The following is an 18,843-nucleotide window of genomic DNA, read 5'->3' on the forward strand; positions in this document are numbered from 1 at the left end:
GAATTCATTGTCCCAGGAAGGGGAAACTTTATTGACACATTCCTGGGGTCAGATACATCACATGATCACACTGACAGAACCACAGGCACATAGACACAGGCAACAGAGCATGCACAATGTCGGCACTAGTACAGTGTATATCCACCTTTCGCAGCAATGCAGGCTGCTATTCTCCCATGGAGACGATCGTAGAGATGCTGGATGTAGTCCTGTGGAACGGCTTGCCATGCCATTTCCACCTGGCGCCTCAGTTGGACCAGCGTTCGTGCTGGACGTGCAGACCGCGTGAGACGACGCTTCATCCAGTCCCAAACATGCTCAATGGGGGACAGATCCGGAGATCTTGCTGGCCAGGGTAGTTGACTTACACCTTCTAGAGCACGTTGGGTGGCACGGGATACATGCGGACGTGCATTGTCCTGTTGGAACAGCAAGTTCCCTTGCCGGTCTAGGAATGGTAGAACGATGGGTTCGATGACGGTTTGGATGTACCGTGCACTATTCAGTGTCCCCTCGACGATCACCAGTGGTGTACGGCCAGTGTAGGAGATCGCTCCCCACACCATGATGCCGGGTGTTGGCCCTGTGTGCCTCGGTCGTATGCAGTCCTGATTGTGGCGCTCACCTGCACGGCGCCAAACACGCATACGACCATCATTGGCACCAAGGCAGAAGCGACTCTCATCGCTGAAGACGACACGTCTCCATTCGTCCCTCCATTCACGCCTGTCGCGACACCACTGGAGGCGGGCTGCACGATGTTGGGGCGTGAGCGGAAGACGGCCTAACGGTGTGCGGGACCGTAGCCCAGCTTCATGGAGACGGTTGCGAATGGTCCTCGCCGATACCCCAGGAGCAACAGTGTCCCTAATTTGCTGGGAAGTGGCGGTGCGGTCCCCTACGGCACTGCGTAGGATCCTACGGTCTTGGCGTGCATCCGTGCGTCGCTGCGGTCCGGTCCCAGGTCGACGGGCACGTGCACCTTCCGCCGACCACTGGCGACAACATCGATGTACTGTGGAGACCTCACGCCCCACGTGTTGAGCAATTCGGCGGTACGTCCACCCGGCCTCCCGCATGCCCACTATACGCCCTCGCTCAAAGTCCGTCAACTGCACATACGGTTCACGTCCATGCTGTCGCGGCATGCTACCAGTGTTAAAGACTGCGATGGAGCTCCGTATGCCACGGCAAACTGGCTGACACTGACGGCGGCGGTGCACAAATGCTGCGCAGCTAGCGCCATTCGACGGCCAACACCGCGGTTCCTGGTGTGTCCGCTGTGCCGTGCGTGTGATCATTGCTTGTACAGCCCTCTCGCAGTGTCCGGAGCAAGTATGGTGGGTCTGACACATCGGTGTCAATGTGTTCTTTTTTCCATTTCCAGGAGTGTATTCATGCGCACTGTGCCACAGGTATTCGTCCTTACACTAGTCGTGTAAAAAACGGTAAAATCTGCTGTACCACAGGTACTCGTCCTCAGGCTGTTCATGTAATAAGCTGTGCCATGCATGCTGTGCTGCAGCTACTCGTGCTCACATGCACGCTGTGTCGCAGGTACTCATCCTCGCACTACTCATGTAAACATCTGCGCCATGTACACTGTACTGCAGGTACGTGTCCTCACGCTGCTCAGGTAATATGCTACGCCATGCATGCTACAGGAACTCGTCCTCCTGATACTCATGTAATAACCTGTGGGAAGTATGCTGTGGCGCAGGCACTAGTCCTCTCTCTACTTATGTACACTACTGGCCATTAAAATTGCTACACCACGAAGATGACGTGCTACAGACGCGAAATTTAACCGACAGGAAGAAGATGCTGTGATATGCAAATGATTAGCTTTTCAGAGCATTCACACAAGGTTGGCGCCGGTGGAGACACCTACAACGTGCTGACAGGAGGAAAGTTTCCAACCGATTTCTCATATACAAACAGCACATGACCGGCGTTGCCTGGTGAAACGTTGTTGTGTTGCCTCGTGTAAGGAGCAGAAATGCGTACCATCGCGTTTCCGACTTTAATAAAGGTCGGATTGTAGCCTATCGCGATTGCGGTTTATCGTATCGCGACATTGCTGCTCGCGTTGGTCGAGATCCTGTGACGGTTAGCAGAATATGGAATAAGTGGGTTCAGGAGGGTAATACGGAACGCCGTGCTGGATCCCAACGGCCTCGTATCACTAGCAGTCGAGATGACAGGCATCTTATCCGTATGGCTGTAACGGATCGTGCAATCACGTCTCGATCCTTGAGTCAACAGATGGGGACGGTTGCAAGACAACAACCATCTGCACGAACAGTTCGACGACGTTTGCAGCAGCATGGATTGTCAGCTCAGAGACCATGGCTGCGGTTACCCTTGACGCTGCATCACAGACAGGAGCGCCTGTGATGGTGTACTCAACGACGAACCTGGGTGCACGAATGGCAAAACGTCCTTTTTTCGGATGAATCCAGGTTCTGTGTACAGCATAATGATGGTCGCATCCGTGTTAGGCGTCATCGCGGTGAACGCACACTGGAAGCGTGTATTCGTCATCGCCATACTGGCGTATCACCCGGCGTGATGGTATGGGGTACCAGTGGTTACACGTCTCGGTCACCTCTTGTTCGCATTGACGGCACTTTGAACAGTGGACGTTACATTTCAGATGTGTTTCGACCCGTGGCTCTACCCTTCAAAATGGTTCAAATGGCTCTGAGCACTATGGGACTTAACATCTGAGGTCATCAGTCCCCTAGAACTTAGAACTACTTAAACCTAACTAACCTAAGGACAACACACACATCCATGCCCGAGGCAGGATTCGAACCTGCGACCGTAGCGGTCGCGCGGTTCCAGACTGCAACGCCTACAACCGCTAGGCTACTCCGTCCGGCCTCTACCCTTCATTCGATCCCTGCGAAACCCTACATTTCAGCCGGGTAATGCACCACCGCATGTTGCAGGTTGGTTTGGTTTGGTTTTGGGGTTTGATGGGGGCTAAACATCGAGGTCATCAGTCCCCTGTTTCAAACAGGCATGCTTGTAATAGGCCTATACAGTAAAAGAGTAACCTCTGCACCCAGAGGGAGGGAACACCAAGGGGTACAGGGCTAAAATGAACATCCCAATAACACAAAATAGAGGACACTTAAAAGGAGCAGAGCAAATAGTTGACTAGAGTAAAACAGATTACAGTGGTTGGTGGATCAGTTAAAAGGTCAACCACTCAACTACAAAAGAAGAACCTCCAGCTGGAAAGCGTTGATAGATGTTGCAGATCCTGTACGGGCCTTTCTGGATACAGAAAACGTTTGACTGCTGCCCAGGCGAGCACATTCTCCAGATCTCTCACCAATTGAAAACCTCTGGCTCGTCACAATACGCCAGTCACTACTCTTGATGAACTGTGGTATCGTGTTGAAGCTGCATGTGCAGTTGTACCTGTACACGCCATCCAAGCTCTGTCTGACTCAATGCCCAGGCGTATCAAGGCCGTTATTACGGCCAGAGGTGGTTGTTCTGGGTACTGATTTCTCAGAATCTATGCAGCCAAATTGCGTGAAAATGTAATCACATCTCAGTTCCAGTATAATATATTTGTCCAATGAATGCCCGTTTATGATCTGCATTTCTTCTTCGTGTAGAAATTTTAATGGCCAGTAGTGTAATAAGCCGTGCCATACGAACTGTGCCGCAGGCATTTGTCCTCATGCTACTCATGTAATAAGCTGTGCGATACGTTCTGTGCTGCAGGTACTCATCCTCGCACTTCTCATAAAAAAATGTATGCAGTGCAGAATGTACTGCAGGTACTGGTTCTCACGTCACTTATGTAATAAGCTATGCCATGCATGCTGTGTCACAGTGGCCGTGCGGTTCTAGGCGCTACAGTCTGGAGCCGAGCGACCGCTACGGTCGCAGGTTCGAATGCTGCCTCGGGCATGGATGTGTGTGATGTCCTTAGGTTAGTTAGGTTTAAGTAGTTCTAAGTTCTAGGGGACTGATGACCTCAGATGTTAAGTCCCATAGTGCTCAGAGCCATTTTGCTGTGACACAGATACTCATCCTCACACTACAGAAGTAAAAATCTGTCCCATGCACACTGTACTGCAGGAACTCACCCTCACTCTGTACATCTTACAAGCAGTGCCACGCATGCTGTGCTGCAGTTACTCGTCCTCACGCTACTCTTGTAATAAGCTGTGCAATGTGCGCTATGCCGCAGGTACTCTTCCTCGCGTTACTCATCGGGCAGTGGCTCCTCCCGCGTGGGCGGCTACTCGCTGACGTCATCCTCCCCGCGGACGTCGGCCTCCCCCTCTTCGGACAGCCTGGCGTCCAACGCGACCAGCGCCGCCAAGTCGCCGAGCGCGCCATCGGTTTCCGGTGACTCTGCAGAAGACTCAACCAAGGACAAGGACAAGGATAAGGCCGCTGTGGCCTCGAGCGCCAGCGCACCCAGCACGCCATCCTCCGAGGCGCCCTCCAAGGGCGTGACGCGGGCCATCTCCTTCAAGAGCCTGCCCAGGACCAGGGCCTCCCCAGACTCCAAGGACGAGAGCGCCACGTCCAGCCCCAGCGGCAGCGCCACCGCCAGCGCCGCCGAGGCGGGGAAGCCGCCCGCGCTCAGCCGCGCCGCCTCCTCCAGGAACGTCTCCTCCATCATAGGTCAGTCCCATACATTTCCTATGATGATTATCTGAGAAACTTGGCACTGTCCATGTCAGAATTACTGCCGTGGGAGGAGACTTGAGTACCATTCTAGATGTGAGATGTGTGCAGACATGTAGCTCATTAAGGATGTTATGAATGCAGCTATCCTCTTAGTAAGATAGTTTGGCCGCAGTGCGCGACAGTGGATGAGTATGGTGGGCGAAAATCCGCGAAATATGGAGCAATAAATACTCCTACGTAAATCTAAATAATACACACATCAAAAAAAGGTTTTGCATCTCCTCGGTTCCGAGAGTTCCGGAACCTGTACAGAAAATTGGAATAGTGATCAACGTAAACATCATTTCCGCCCTTTTTATTGCTTATGAAAACCACACATTGCATGTTGTACCACCATACAGCGAGACCGTAAGAGGTGGTGGTCCAGATTGCTGTGCACACTGGTACCTCTGATGCGCAGTAGCACCTCCTCTTGCATTGGTGCATGCCTCTATTCGTCGTGGCATACTATCCACAACTTCATGAAGGCGCTGTTGGTCCAGATTGTCCCACTCCTCAACGGCGATTCGGCGTAGATCCCTCACAGTGGTTGGTGGGTCCCGTCGTCCATAAACAGCGCTGTCCAATCTATGCCAGCCATTTTCGATAGGGTTCATGTCTGGAGAACATGCTGGCCACTATAGTCGCGCGATGTCGTTATCCTGAAGGAAGTCATTCACAAGATGTGCCCGATGGGGCGCGAATTGTCGTCCATGAAGACAAATGCCTCGCCAATATGCTGCCGATATGGTTGCACTATCGGTCGGAGGATGGCATTCACATATCGTAAAGCCGTTATGCCGCCTTCCATGACCACCAGCCGCGTACGTCGGCCCCACATAATGCCACCCCAAAACAGCAGGGAACCACTATCTTGCTGCACTAGCTGAACAGCGTGTCTAAGGCGTTCAGCCCGATCGGGTTGCCTCCAAACACGTCTCCGACGATTGTCTGGTTGAAGACATATGCGACACTCATCGGTGAAGAGGACGTGGTGGCAATCCTGAGCGGTCCATTCGGAATGTTGTTGGGCCCATCTGTACTGCTCTGAATGGTATTGTGGTTGCAAAGATGGACCTCACCATGGACGTCGCGAGTGAAGTTGCGCATCATGCAGCCTATTGCGCACAGTTTGAGTGGTAACACGACGTCCTGTGGCTGCACGAAAAGCATTATTCAACATGGTGGCGTTGCTGTCAGTGTTCCTCTGAGCTACAATCCGCAGGTAGCGGTCATCCACTACAGTAGTAGCCCTTGGGCGGCCTGAGCCAGGCCCTGTCCCTGTATATCTCTTCCATGTCCGAACAACATCGCTTTGGTTCACTCTGAAATGCCTGGACACTTCCCTTGTTGAGAGCCCTTCCTGGCACAAAGTAACAATGCGGACGCGATCGAACCGCGGCATTGACCGTCTAGGCATGGTTGAACTACAGACAACACGAGCCGTGTACCTCCTTCCTGGTGGAATGACTGGAACTGATAGGCTGTCGGACCCCCTCCGTCTAATAGGTGCTGTTCATGAATAGTTGTTTACATCTTTGGGCGGGTTTAGTGACATTGCTGAACAGTCAAAGGGACTGTGTCTGTGATACAATATCCACAGTTGACGTCTGTCTTCAGAAGTTCTGGGAACCGGGGTGATGCAAATTTTTTTTTTATGTGTGTGCATGACTTATGAAATTTACCGTATATGTTAAAATGTTTTCATTTTTTCATTCACGATGCAATGTAATGGTGACAGAACCCCAACGTGTTACACCAATGCTGTGGAGGATGGAAGTGGGTAATTGTGTTTAGCAGATATCTCAATACAATGCGCGATGTGGAACACTTAGGTCTCTTAGAAAAATCTATTTTCTCTAAGACTTTTGAACTTTTCCGTGTTAGTGAACATACTTGCTTGTACAATGCTCACCTACTCCAACCACACTGGCGTTAAAATTACGTTACAGAGACATATCTAACCGCCGGTAACACCATAAGGCCAATATTACGACGTGGTCAATGTGCAAAAGAAGAATAGGTGAAGTGACTGACGAAAACGCGCTAGTTACAAGAAGGATTATACTCGCGAAGAATAAGCGAAATGTTTGTCCGAAATCACTGTAGTGTGCCGCTCAATTATTCATTTGTTAGTTACAAGTGTTTTTATCTTTGAGTCTATCTGGATATTTATCTTTGTGTCTCTGTCGATCTTCGGTAAAGTGTGATTGACAAAAACCCGCTGAGATATTAAAAACTGACCTGTTTAATATTACGCATTGTTATTAAAGTCTGAATGACGAATCCGCACAAGCATGGCATTATGTCGGCCGAATGAAACAAAAAACGCATTTTCACGTGCACGGTTAAGTTCGTAAGTCACAGAGTACATAACTCCTCCTAAGAGTATTTGTTGTGCCATATGTCGCGTATTTTTGCACGCCACATTTGCCCACTACCACGTATCGCCACCAAATTCCCCTGCCAACAGCATAACACCAAGGGCTTTCTACCACCAACCTCAAGAATGGGTGGCAGTGCGTGGTCATGGAGAAAAGTTTGTCAGTACGTACACACACAGAACTTTTATATATAGATATAGGTTTAATATGTCAACGGTAGTTTAGACGCATATAAAAAAATTCACATTAGCGCTTTCGGCAAATAGTTGCCGTTTTCAGATGTGCTTAATCCATAAAAGGCTGCACAGACAAACAAATATAGTTGTGAACTTTGAATATCATAAATATACATATCGTCATATGATAAAAAAAACTGAAATTTTAGTAAAGTCCTGCTTTTTATGGATGACAGAGAAAGCTGGGGAGACGCGGGGAGGAGGGGGAAAAACTTTTTCTACGTTAGTTAATTAGCTTCATATGGCACGATCAGTCGTAATGATATGAGACAAGTCACTTTACATTCATATCGCAAATTAATTTGAAAATATGGTTACATGTTAAATATTTCTAAACTCTTTTTTTAAAGTACAGATGTGAGTTAGTAATTCCTACCCACCACCGTTTACACAAACCTATAAGAGAAATTCTTCTCCGTAATAGGGATAGTTGTCAAGGAGAAACTTTTTCAGTTCATCCAAATGTTACTCAGCTACCTATAAGTCGTTTTATATCACTGGATGGGTGATCAAAAAAATTTTATGCAGCATTTTGCACCCCTTTTTGTGCTAAATACAACCTGATTGTGGAGTAATGAATGTCATTTCTTCTTCTTGCATTGTAATTATGTACATCATCGTCATTGTAGTATTATATAATCGCTGTTAATCCAAAACCATGTTGTCCAATCATTGTTATTTTTGAACTGCAGTGGATTATTTACAAGAAACTTCATGAGGAACTAAATATACTGTGAAGCAGTAGTCAGAACGCTCAGCTCTTTAAATAGATGTCTACAAGGCTATCGTGGGTGAGCATCACATATTATTCTTAAAGCACGTTTTTGAGCAATGAAGAACACCATCCCATATGACATTACTGAATAAAAATATACAAAATATGTCAGGTTACTGATTTGTCTCTCCGCAGATTTGAAATGATTCTAAGTGCAAATGTGCTTTTCCCGGTCTAAATTCTCATCAATATGGACACATGAGAATTTTTAAGTTTCCACCCTTTGTATTATTTCCTCGCCTTTTATTACACTTATCGGTGGTGTAGTATCCCTAGATGTGCAGAACTGAATATGCCGCATTTTCTTAAAATTGAGGGTGAGACCGATCACAGAAAACCATTCAGAGTCACTTTTAAGAATATTGTTTACCATTTCTTCTGTTCCTGCATATATGCTTGGATTGATTGTAATAGTAATGTAATCTCGAAATGCTTTTTGTGTATTAGATAGAAGATCTTTTACATACATGAGGAACAACTGCAGACCTAAGATTGAGCCTTGGGGAACCCCATATGTGATTTCTCCCCAATCAGAATTACGTCTGCGGACCATATTGGTTGAATTACTAAATTCAAGTGGGAGAATAACAGCGTACTCTGCAATTACTTATGTTTTCTGTGGCCTATCAAGTTAAGGTAGTATTTTAAACACCGCACCAAGAACGCAAATTAATGTTAAAAAAATTTAAAAGACAAATTTTAGAAGTAATATGAAAAATTAAAAACATATGCACACGCCAACAACTGTCGTATCTTAAAATCAGACAAAATCTATGGACTTTGCATGCCAAATTTTTCATTGAAAGCCAAGATTCTAAAATGTGTACTCACAAAAACACTTACACGTATATTATAACTGATTAACAGACACTTCATGGAAGAAAATAATCACGCAAAACTGATTACTACAAGAAATTAAAAACCTTGTACCTATGATAAAACGAGCAGAAAGAAATATCATTGAAAACTGTTAAAATGAAATTGTAATAAAAGACAAAGTTATTAGGACAGTAGTGCTCCAAACATTTTAAGTCACCAGATTTCAAATGCTCAAGTCATGTCGTGATTGAGCAGACATTCGAGCGTTTAAGATTTCGCCGTCTTCTCCATCGGGAGCTTACGTCTCTTAATAGTATGACGTATTGTTTGTAGCGTGACGTCACCTGAGAGGAGATTCGAACAGAGGAAGTGGAAAGAGGAGAGAGTGCAGCGCCCCTACCTGCTCCCACTTATCCTCCTAACGCCAAGTTAGCTATTTCTAGATGCCGCAACAGAGGTCTGCCGAACGTGTCAACTTTCCTGGTAATGGTGATACATGGGCTTCTGCCTCCGCCATTGTATATTTCTCGTAGTTATTGTGAGAATAAGATCAGACAGCTTAGGATGCGTACAGAAGCGTGCGTACAGTAAATTTTCCTCCAGTCAGTGTGCAACAGCTACCTGTTTCCTGACCAAGTACTTTTAGTTTTTATTCATTTAGACTCTTATCTGCCCATTTAACTTTATCGTGCTCCGGTAGCACATTTCACTTCGACCAGTTTCTCTATATTTATTATGGTCCACTTTTCACTTCTATAAATGTTGTGCTCCAAACGTATATATCCAGGAACTTCTTCCCCATCTCCATATCAATTATAAATGATGTTCATAGAGCTCTTTCAATGAAGAAGGCTTCCTTCGCCTGGGCCAATCTGCTTTCGATAACTCCCTTGCTGGGACCATTTTGTGTAATCTTGCTTCCTAGATAGGAGAACACCTGCAGTTCTGTAGCCGGTGTGTTGTTCTCAGTTTCGATGTTAAGCTGTTCCGGTTGTTCAGGAGACATTCCATCTCCAAAAATGCCTCGTCGTGATTCTGGAAGTTCCTGCTACACAATGTTTTCTTCATCTGGGAAAAGAGGGAGAAGTCAGTGGGTGTCGAATCAGGAGTTCACGGGGTGGAAGAGGCAAAATTTGGTAGTCCAAAGAAGCAACACGTGTCCTCTGCAAAATGAACTGAGGCGTTATCATGCAGCAACCCTCACCCCCACCCCCTCCCTCTTTCGCATCTTCCCACCGACGCATCTTCTTGACTACCTAATGTAACCTCGTCAGGAGATTTCGATATGCTTTTGTCATGGTTCACCACTTAAAAACATATTCTATACTACCACACCAGTGTGGTCCTATGAACACTCGGCATCTCCTTGCCCAACAATGCTTGGGTCTTCATCTCTTTCGGTGGAGGATCAATGCACGTGTTTCCATTGCTTGTTTGTCTGCTTTGTCTCGGGATGACAGTACAGCGTACTGCACTCATCCATTGGTGATACAGTAGCTAAAGAAGTCGTTTGGGTTGGTCTGACACAGATGCCACATTTTCCCTGCTTCCTCACTTTGGCAGACTTTTTAGATTAGTGTGAGAATGAAACCCAGTGGGCGGTGACGTTTATCGTGTTCAAAAGATCGTACAACTTGTCGAAAACCGATCCATGGTTTATTTCACTTTTTCTATATTACATCGACCGTGATTGTCTTCGTGCAATAGGACTTGAGATTCTTTTGTCGTTGCCGGTTTTTCACAGAAAGATGTTTTGCTACTTATCTGAGCAGCACGGCCTAAGCTACACAAGCCGCCGCTGAGAAGGGCTCCAGCGGTGCCGCAAATGAAAGGCTTCTGTACGGGACAGGTATTTGTATACATTCGGTATCAAACTTAGTAACGAAGACTGACTTCAAGCTTCGTAACGAAAAATGACACGGGTGAAGGTGTACGAGGGAACAGAAGTGGGTGGGGAGGGGGGGGGGGTTATAAGTCGCTTAGGTAGAAAAGTGTTTACGAACCGGCCTTGTTGACCACACTGGAATCATCTACGCCAGTTAGGATGGTACACTGTTGACCTACATTTCCACCAACTCAGCACGGATTGTTGCACCGTTGTTCTTCTTAAAATGCACAAAACGGATTACCGGACAACACTCCATTTTATAAATAGGCTATGCCATTTGGTTTTGGCTCTTCTACTGCAGACATGCTGCATCTATAAACGTCATGACTGCGAAACTGTTGCCAGCGTAAAAGTTTGTGCACAAACTGATCTCTCGGTTAGGTCCCATAAATCTTCGAAAGGATTCATGTCTGGCGATCTGGATGGCCAAATCATTTGTCGAATTGGCGAATTGTCGAGAACGTTCTTCAGACCAATCGAGGAGAATTGTTTCTCGGTGACAAGGCACATTGTCATCCATAAAAATAAAAATCGTTTCTTGGGGACATGAAGTTATGCGACGGCTTCGAATGGTCTCCAGATAGCTGAACGTAACCATTTCCGTACCGTACGTGACTGTTCCACCAAAACACTGCCATTTTATACCTTGTGTGGATGACACTACCACCAGTTGTATGAGTGCATGCCGCTGTCCCATGACTTTTGTGATCTACATCTACATCTACATCCATACTCCGCAAGCCACCCGACGGTGTGTGGCGGAGGGTACCTTGAGTACCTCTATCGGTTCTCCCTTCTATTCCGGTCTCGTATTGTTCGTGGAAAGAAGGATTGTCGGTATGCCTCTGTGTGGGCTCTAATCTCTCTGATTTTATCCTCATGGTCTCTTCGCGAGATATACGTAGGAGGGAGCAATATACTGCTTGACTCTTCGGTGAAGGTATGTTCTCGAAACTTTGACAAAAGCCCGTACCGAGCTACTGAGCGTCTCTCCTGCAGAGTCTTCCACTGGAGTTTATCTATCATCTCCGTAACGCTTTCGCGATTACTAAATGATCCTGTAACGAAACGCGCTGCTCTCCGTTGGATCTTCTCTATATCTTCTATCAACCCTATCTGGTAAGAATCCCATACTGCTGAGCAGTATTCAAGCAGTGGGCGAACAAGCGTACTGTAACCTACTTCCTTTGTTTTCGGATTGCATTTCCTTAGGATTCTTCCAATGAATCTCAGTCTGGCATCTGCTTTACCGACGATCAACATTATATAATCATTCCATTTTAAATCACTCCTAATGCGTACTCCCAGATAATTTATGGTACTAACTGCTTCCAGTTGCTGACCTGCTATTTTGTAACTAAATGATAAAGGATCTATCTTTCTGTGTATTCGTAGCACATTACACTTGTCTACATTGAGATTCAATTGCCATTCCCTGCACCATGCGTCAATTCGCTGCAGCTCAATGTATAGCTCAATGTATAGCTCAGCACTGTGCAATATATGGTTACATCTCATACGTCTGGGCAAAATCGGGTACTCTGTGGGGCACAAAGGGGCAATGTTGCATTTTCCGTCTGAGCATGGGACACACCGATACTCATGTAACTCAACTCTAAACCACCCCGTACAATCCTCATAGGCTCACACTTTAAATACTTTACCCGATCATCTGATTTCCTTGTTGACGGTAGGTCCTTCTACAAAGAAGAAAAAGCGTTTCATTCTCATCTTCAAAAGACTACAGGGTTGCCACTCTTCTCGGATGGCTGTTATGTTTTAATTTCTTCACCGTAACTTAATGGTCCCATCTCAAATGGAAGCATACCTTCAAATGGTGGACGAGTGTGTCAGCAGCACAAACAGAGATGTCCATGTCATCAGCGAGTTGAACCGTCGATCACCTCGAATTACAGTGTCCACACGATCCAACATTGCAGGAGTCACAGCTGTGCGCGGCTGGCCAACACGCGGGAGCTCGGAGAGTTTTGCGCGACCTTGTGATGAAGCCAGACGCCTCCCGCAGCTACTCACCGTCCCTTTTTGCACTGCCAGGTCTCCGTAGACAGTTCACAAGGCCTACGATTATCTGGGGATGGTTATTTTCCGCCAAAAAATACTGAAAGACAGCTCTCTGCTTGGAGCGTAACTCCGTTAAGCCGTCGGCACACGGACCGTGCATCCGAACGTTGAGCGTTGAGCGTGCCGAGTTTCTGACGTCATAGCGTGGAATAGCACGCTCGGGAGTCTTTCCGAACGTGCAGAGCAATATCTGGCATGTCAGATTTCTGAGCGTGCGTCTGAGCGTTGACCAATGAGATGGTACAACGCCGTCTCCCTTCAGTACAGAGTTGTGAGGCGCCATATTGGCATTCATTTTAAGCCTATATGTATATATGCCGTTTCTGAGCACCAGCAAATTGAGAATTGCTGGAAAACCCGTGATTCGTTCCAATAAAATAATGAGAAACATCATATTCGTGGCAAAAGAATTATTGTAACTTGCGTATTATGAGAGTAGCCAATTTGAAGGCAGCAACATACTGAAGATTCACCCAAAACGTATTGTTCTTGGTACAATTTGTTATAATTAAATTTCAATTAGTAACATATCTACGATTAAGGTTTCCAGCAAGGGTTAACATAATATGATTACATGTAAGATGTGTGATGTTGGTTCAGCGTAATGAGTACAGACAGTTTTTATAGAAATGTCCTTACCGATTGGTTAAATCCATAAGATTCTATCTGATAAATGTAATATTCAATGGCTGTCACATTACCCTGTTGATTTTTGCACTGTAATGTGTAAGTCAGTTTCGCAGTGAAAGACTGATTATATAGGTCTGATCACTTCAGATACTTAACATTCAATTAATGTCCAGAAAGTGTAGTTGGAAGGCTAGTCAACTTTATTATATATTTCCTTCCGCCATTCTCAAGTATTACAGAAATTGTCTAATATGATCATTAAATTGTTTTATATTTAATATTATCCCACCAACTTGCTGATATCCATCATAAAGAACTAATTATGCTTCTGTAAAGAGGGGAGCTCATGTCATTCAAAGCGCTGATTTTATTTCTTCAGGTTGAAGTTTGAATGCCTTTAAAAAAAACTTTTCTTAATGTTTAACCTAATTCTTTCTGGTACTGTAGTCAGTAACACAATCTTCTGTTGTCTTTCTTTCACATCAGCGTAACTGAAATGATCAAACCGTTTTGTTTAAATAACTTCATGTATAACATGTGTACATGGTTAATACATGAACTTGGTATGTATTTGGAATGTGTAACATTGTTTTTTGAATAAATTTTTTTATTAAAAAAACAAGTACAGTCACTGTCCTGAAAAGAGTTGTCAGTTAGGGGCGGTGGTTCGCGACTCGACACTCCCCATTTTTTTCCCTAACATTCGCGTTTTTATTAGGTTCTGATGCTTTATTATTACTTTTATATAAATATATACTATAATATTTGATGTTACGTAAATATAAGTTCACCTTTTTTTTGAGGGGTGACATTGTTCGATTGGCTTAATCTACAGTACAACTTGCGCTACTTGTATAAAGATATTTTGCTCCTTTTTCTTTTACGCTTCGCAGTTCACATGTTGCAAAGATTCTGCTACTGGGTAGGAACAGTGATCAAGTAACACTGACCTTGGGGTTTAACTAATATGTGAGAATGATGAAATAATGTTTATCTTATGCGAAGAAGTATTCCAAATTTGTAATGCACTATTTCTAATGGAACTTTTATAAGCCTGTGTCCTTATTGATTGGACATGGTACTTTCCTTTTCGTGGACGATGGAGGAAATGTGCGTTTTAATAGGGCTAGCGTGGGAATTTTACGCGTGGCCGTTGAGTAAACAGCGTGATTTACGAACTAGAAGCATCCCTCAACTGCCGCTGGAGTGCGTTGCGATCGCGTATACCACGTTGGAGCCCACGTTCCGTATGCACAAGTCGCATCGTTCCTGAGCGTTCAGCAGCACGTTGAACTTGGCACGCTCAACGTTAACGTTCGACAGCACGGTCCATGTGCCGACGGCTTTACAGACGCCATTTTCAGGGCTATGTGTAGCGCCGCCACCTATTGGCACTTCATGGAACTGATAGGAGCTGAAGAGGGCACATTGCACGGCCACCCACAACCAGTTCCCCATTTTTTCAACCGAATACCGTAGGTCTCTAGAAGAGCGTAGCGTTCCAAAGGATTGGAAAAGGGCACAGGTCATTCCCGTTTTGAAGAAGGGACGTCGAACAGATGTGCAGAACTATAGACCTATATCTCTAACGTCGATCAGTTGTAGAATTATGGAACACGTATAGTGTTCGAGTATAATGACTTTTCTGGAGACTAGAACACTACTCGGTAGGAATCAGCATGGGTTTCGAAAAAGACGGTCACGTGAAACTCAGCTCGCGCTATTCGTCCACGAGACTCAGAGGACCATAGACACGGGTTCACAGGTGGATGCCGTGTTTCTTGACTTCCGCAAGGCGTTCGATACAGTTCCCCACAGTCGTGTAATGAACAAAGTAAGAGCATATGGACTATCAGACCAATTGTGTGATTGGATTGAGGAGTTCCTAGATAACAGGACGCAGCATGTCATTGTCAATGGAGAGAAGTCTTCCGAAGTAAGAGTGATTTCAGGTATGCCGCAGGGGAGTGTCATAGGACCGTTGCTATTCACAATACACATAAATGACCTGGTGGATGATATCAGAAGTTCACTGAGGCTTTTTGCAGATGATGCTGTGGTGTATCGAGAGGTTGTAACAATGGAAAATTGTACTGAAATGCAGGAGGATCTGCAGCGAATTGACGCATGGTGCAGGGAATGGCAATTGAATCTCAATGTAGACAAGTGTAATGTGCTGCGAAAACACAGAAAGATAGATCCTTTATCATTTAGCTACAAAATAGCAGGTCAGCAACTGGAAGCAGTTAATACCATAAATTATCTGGGAGTACGCATTAGGAGTGATTTAAAATGGAATGAGCTTGTAATGTTGATCGTCGGTAAAGCAGATGCCAGACTGAGATTCATTGGAAGAATCCTAAGGAAATGCAATCCGAAAACAAAGGAAGTAGGTTACAGTACGCTTGTTCGCCCACTGCTTGAATACTGCTCCGCAGTGTGGGATCCGTACCAGATAGGGTTGATACAAGACATAGAGAAGATCCAACGGAGAGCAGCGCGCTTCGTTACAGGATCATTTAATGATCGCGAAAGCGTTACGTATATGATAGATAAACTCCAGTGGGAGACTCTGCAAGAGAGACGCTCAGTAGCTCGGTACGGGATTTTGTTGAAGTTTCGAGAACATACCTTCACGGAAGAGTCAAGCAGTATATTGCTCCCTCCTACGTATAACTCGCGAAGAGACCATGAGGATAAAATCAGAGAGATTAGAGCCCACACAGAGGCATACCGACAATCCTTCTTTCCACGAACAATACGAGACTGGAATAGAAGGGAGAACCGATAGAGGTACTCTAGGTACCCTCCGCCACACACCGTCAGGTGGCTTGCGGAGTATGGATGTAGATGTAGATGTAGAAATTGGCCAAGAAAAAGGATGTTTGCATTACCTACTGATGTTGTGCCACAACAATTTCCAACATTCTTTTCCCAATCATCCGTTACAGGTCGCCTCCAGAGGTCAGACTCGGACCTCTCGACGCGCTCGAAGTCGTCTTCAGCGGCATCGCTCTCGGAGAAATCACCAGCGCCACCGCCGGCCAGGCCGGAGGCGGGAGCGGAGGCGGCTGCGTCTGCCCCCAACTCACGGGCGGCCACGCCGCACGACTCCGAGTCTTCCCGCGCGTCTGCGCCGGCAGACGCGGCGGCCATCAAGACTGCCCCTTCCGAGATGCAGGCGCAGACGACCAGGACGCGCTCGCCGTCGGCGTCGGCGTCGTCGCTGACCGACGCCCCGCGCTCCAAGTCCGGCTCGGCTTCGTCGCTGTCCGACAAGGCGGACGCGGCCGGCAAGCCGCCCCGGGCGCCCTCTGCGAGCGCCGGAAGCTCTGCTGGGTCCGCCGCCTCCAAGCCGCCACCCTGTCCGCCGCCCGCAGACCTGGCGCGCTCCAAGTCCACGCTCTCGGCAACCTCGCTCGCCGACAGGCAGACTGGTGAGGGCTGCTTACTTTCTACTCACAACTCACTGGCCAGTTACTCCATCTCCCCACTCTCACTGTCATCTCGTTCACACCCCCACCATAACCGCAACGTGGAAATGTTGTCGGAGGCGTCGCCAAGAAGCCCTGGCATCCCAGTTATGGCTTTACAATTGTCGTAAGACGTACACTGCTGGCCATTAAAATTGCTACACCAAGAACAAATGCAGGTTATAAACGGGTATTCATTGGACAAATATATTATATTAGAACTGACGTGTGATTACATTTTCACGCAGTTTGGGTGCATAGATCCTGAGAAATCAGTACCCAGAACAACCACCTCTGGCCGTAATAACGCTCTTGATACGCCTGGGCATTAAATCAAACATAGCTTGGATGGCGTATACAGATACAGCTGCACATGCAGCTTCAACACGATACCACAGTTCATCAATAGTAGTGACTGGCGTATTGTGACGAGCCAGTTGCTCGGCCACCATTGACCAGACGTTTTCAGTTGGTCAGAGAATCTGGAGAATGTGCTGGCCAGGGCAGCAGTAGAACATTTTCTGTATCCAGAAAGGCCCATACAGAACCTGCAACATGCGGTCATGCATAATCCTGCTGAAATGTAGGGTTTCGCAGGGATCGAATGAAGGGTAGAACCACGGGTCGTAACACATCTGAAATGTAACGTCCACTGTTCAAAGTGCCGTCAATGCGAACAAGAGGTGAACGAGACGTGTAACCAATGGCACCCCATACCATCACGCCGCGTGATACGCCAGTATGGCGATGACGAATACAGGCTTCCAATGTGCGTATACCGCGATGTCGCCAAACACGGATGCGACCATCATGATGCTGTAAACAGAACCTGGATTCATCCGACAAAATGACTTTTGCCATTCGTGCATCCAGGTTCCTTGTTGAGTACACCATTGCAGGCGCTCCTGTCTGTGATGCAGCGTCAAGGGTAACCGCAGCCATGGTCTCCGAGCTGATAGTCCATGCTGCTGCAAACGTCGTCGAACTGTTCGTGCAGATGGTTGTTGTCTTGCAAACGTCCCCATCTGCTGACTCAGGGATCGAGGCATGGCAGCACGATCCGTTACAGCCATGCGGATAAGATGCCTGTCATCTCGACTGCTAGTGATACGAGGCAGTTGGGATCCAGCACGGCGTTCCGTATTACCCTAATTGTCATTGGATCTCAACCAACGCGAGCAGCAATGTCGTGATACGACAAACCGCAATCACGATAGGCTACAATCCGACCTTGATCAAAGTCGGAAACGTGATGGTGCGCATTTCTCCTCCTTACACGAGGCATCACAACAACGTTTCACCAGGCAACGGCGGTCAATTACTGTATGTGTATGAGAAATCGGTTGGAAACTTTCCTCATGTCAGCACGTTGTAGGTGTCGCCACCGGCGCCAACCTTGTGTGAATGGTCTGAAAAGCTAATCATTTGCATATCGCAGCATCGTCTTCCTGTCTGTTAAATTTCGCGTCTGTAGCACGTCATCTTCCTGGTGTAGCAATTTTAATGGCTAGTAGTGTATAAGGAAGAAATAAAAACGGACATGAACATGTAGCACCACAATATACGAGGCGTGTTTTTTTAAGTAAGGTCCATTTGAACGTAAGTACACAACGAAAGATAATTTCAAAAAAGTAAATTTATTTTCAGAAAGTACATACTTCACTCTATTTTTCGACATAGTTGCCACGTTTCTTCAAACACTTATCATACCTCTCAACCAATATTAAAATATCCTCTTCATAAAAACTGGCCGTCTGTTCCGATAACCAAGAGTTCACTGCCGTTTTCACGTCATCGTCATCATTGTAACGGTTGCCACTGAGGTGTTGTGTGAGGTGGAGGGACAGATGGT

General features: G+C 46.5%; 1 protein-coding gene across 1 annotated transcript in view; it reads left to right on the forward strand.

Moving 5' to 3' along the window:
* Positions 1–17,122, forward strand: part of LOC126188474 (mucin-5AC-like) — a 223,555-nt gene extending 206,433 nt beyond the window's left edge. The window contains exons 7-8 of the mRNA XM_049930078.1: positions 4,217–4,659; positions 16,470–17,122. Coding sequence (XP_049786035.1) covers positions 4,217–4,659; positions 16,470–17,122 — 1,096 coding nt within the window. The remainder of the gene's footprint in view (positions 1–4,216; positions 4,660–16,469) is intronic.
* The last annotated feature ends 1,721 nt before the right edge of the window (positions 17,123–18,843 follow it).

This window comes from Schistocerca cancellata, chromosome 5, assembly GCF_023864275.1.
Source record: "Schistocerca cancellata isolate TAMUIC-IGC-003103 chromosome 5, iqSchCanc2.1, whole genome shotgun sequence".
Taxonomy (NCBI): Eukaryota; Metazoa; Arthropoda; class Insecta; order Orthoptera; family Acrididae; genus Schistocerca; species Schistocerca cancellata.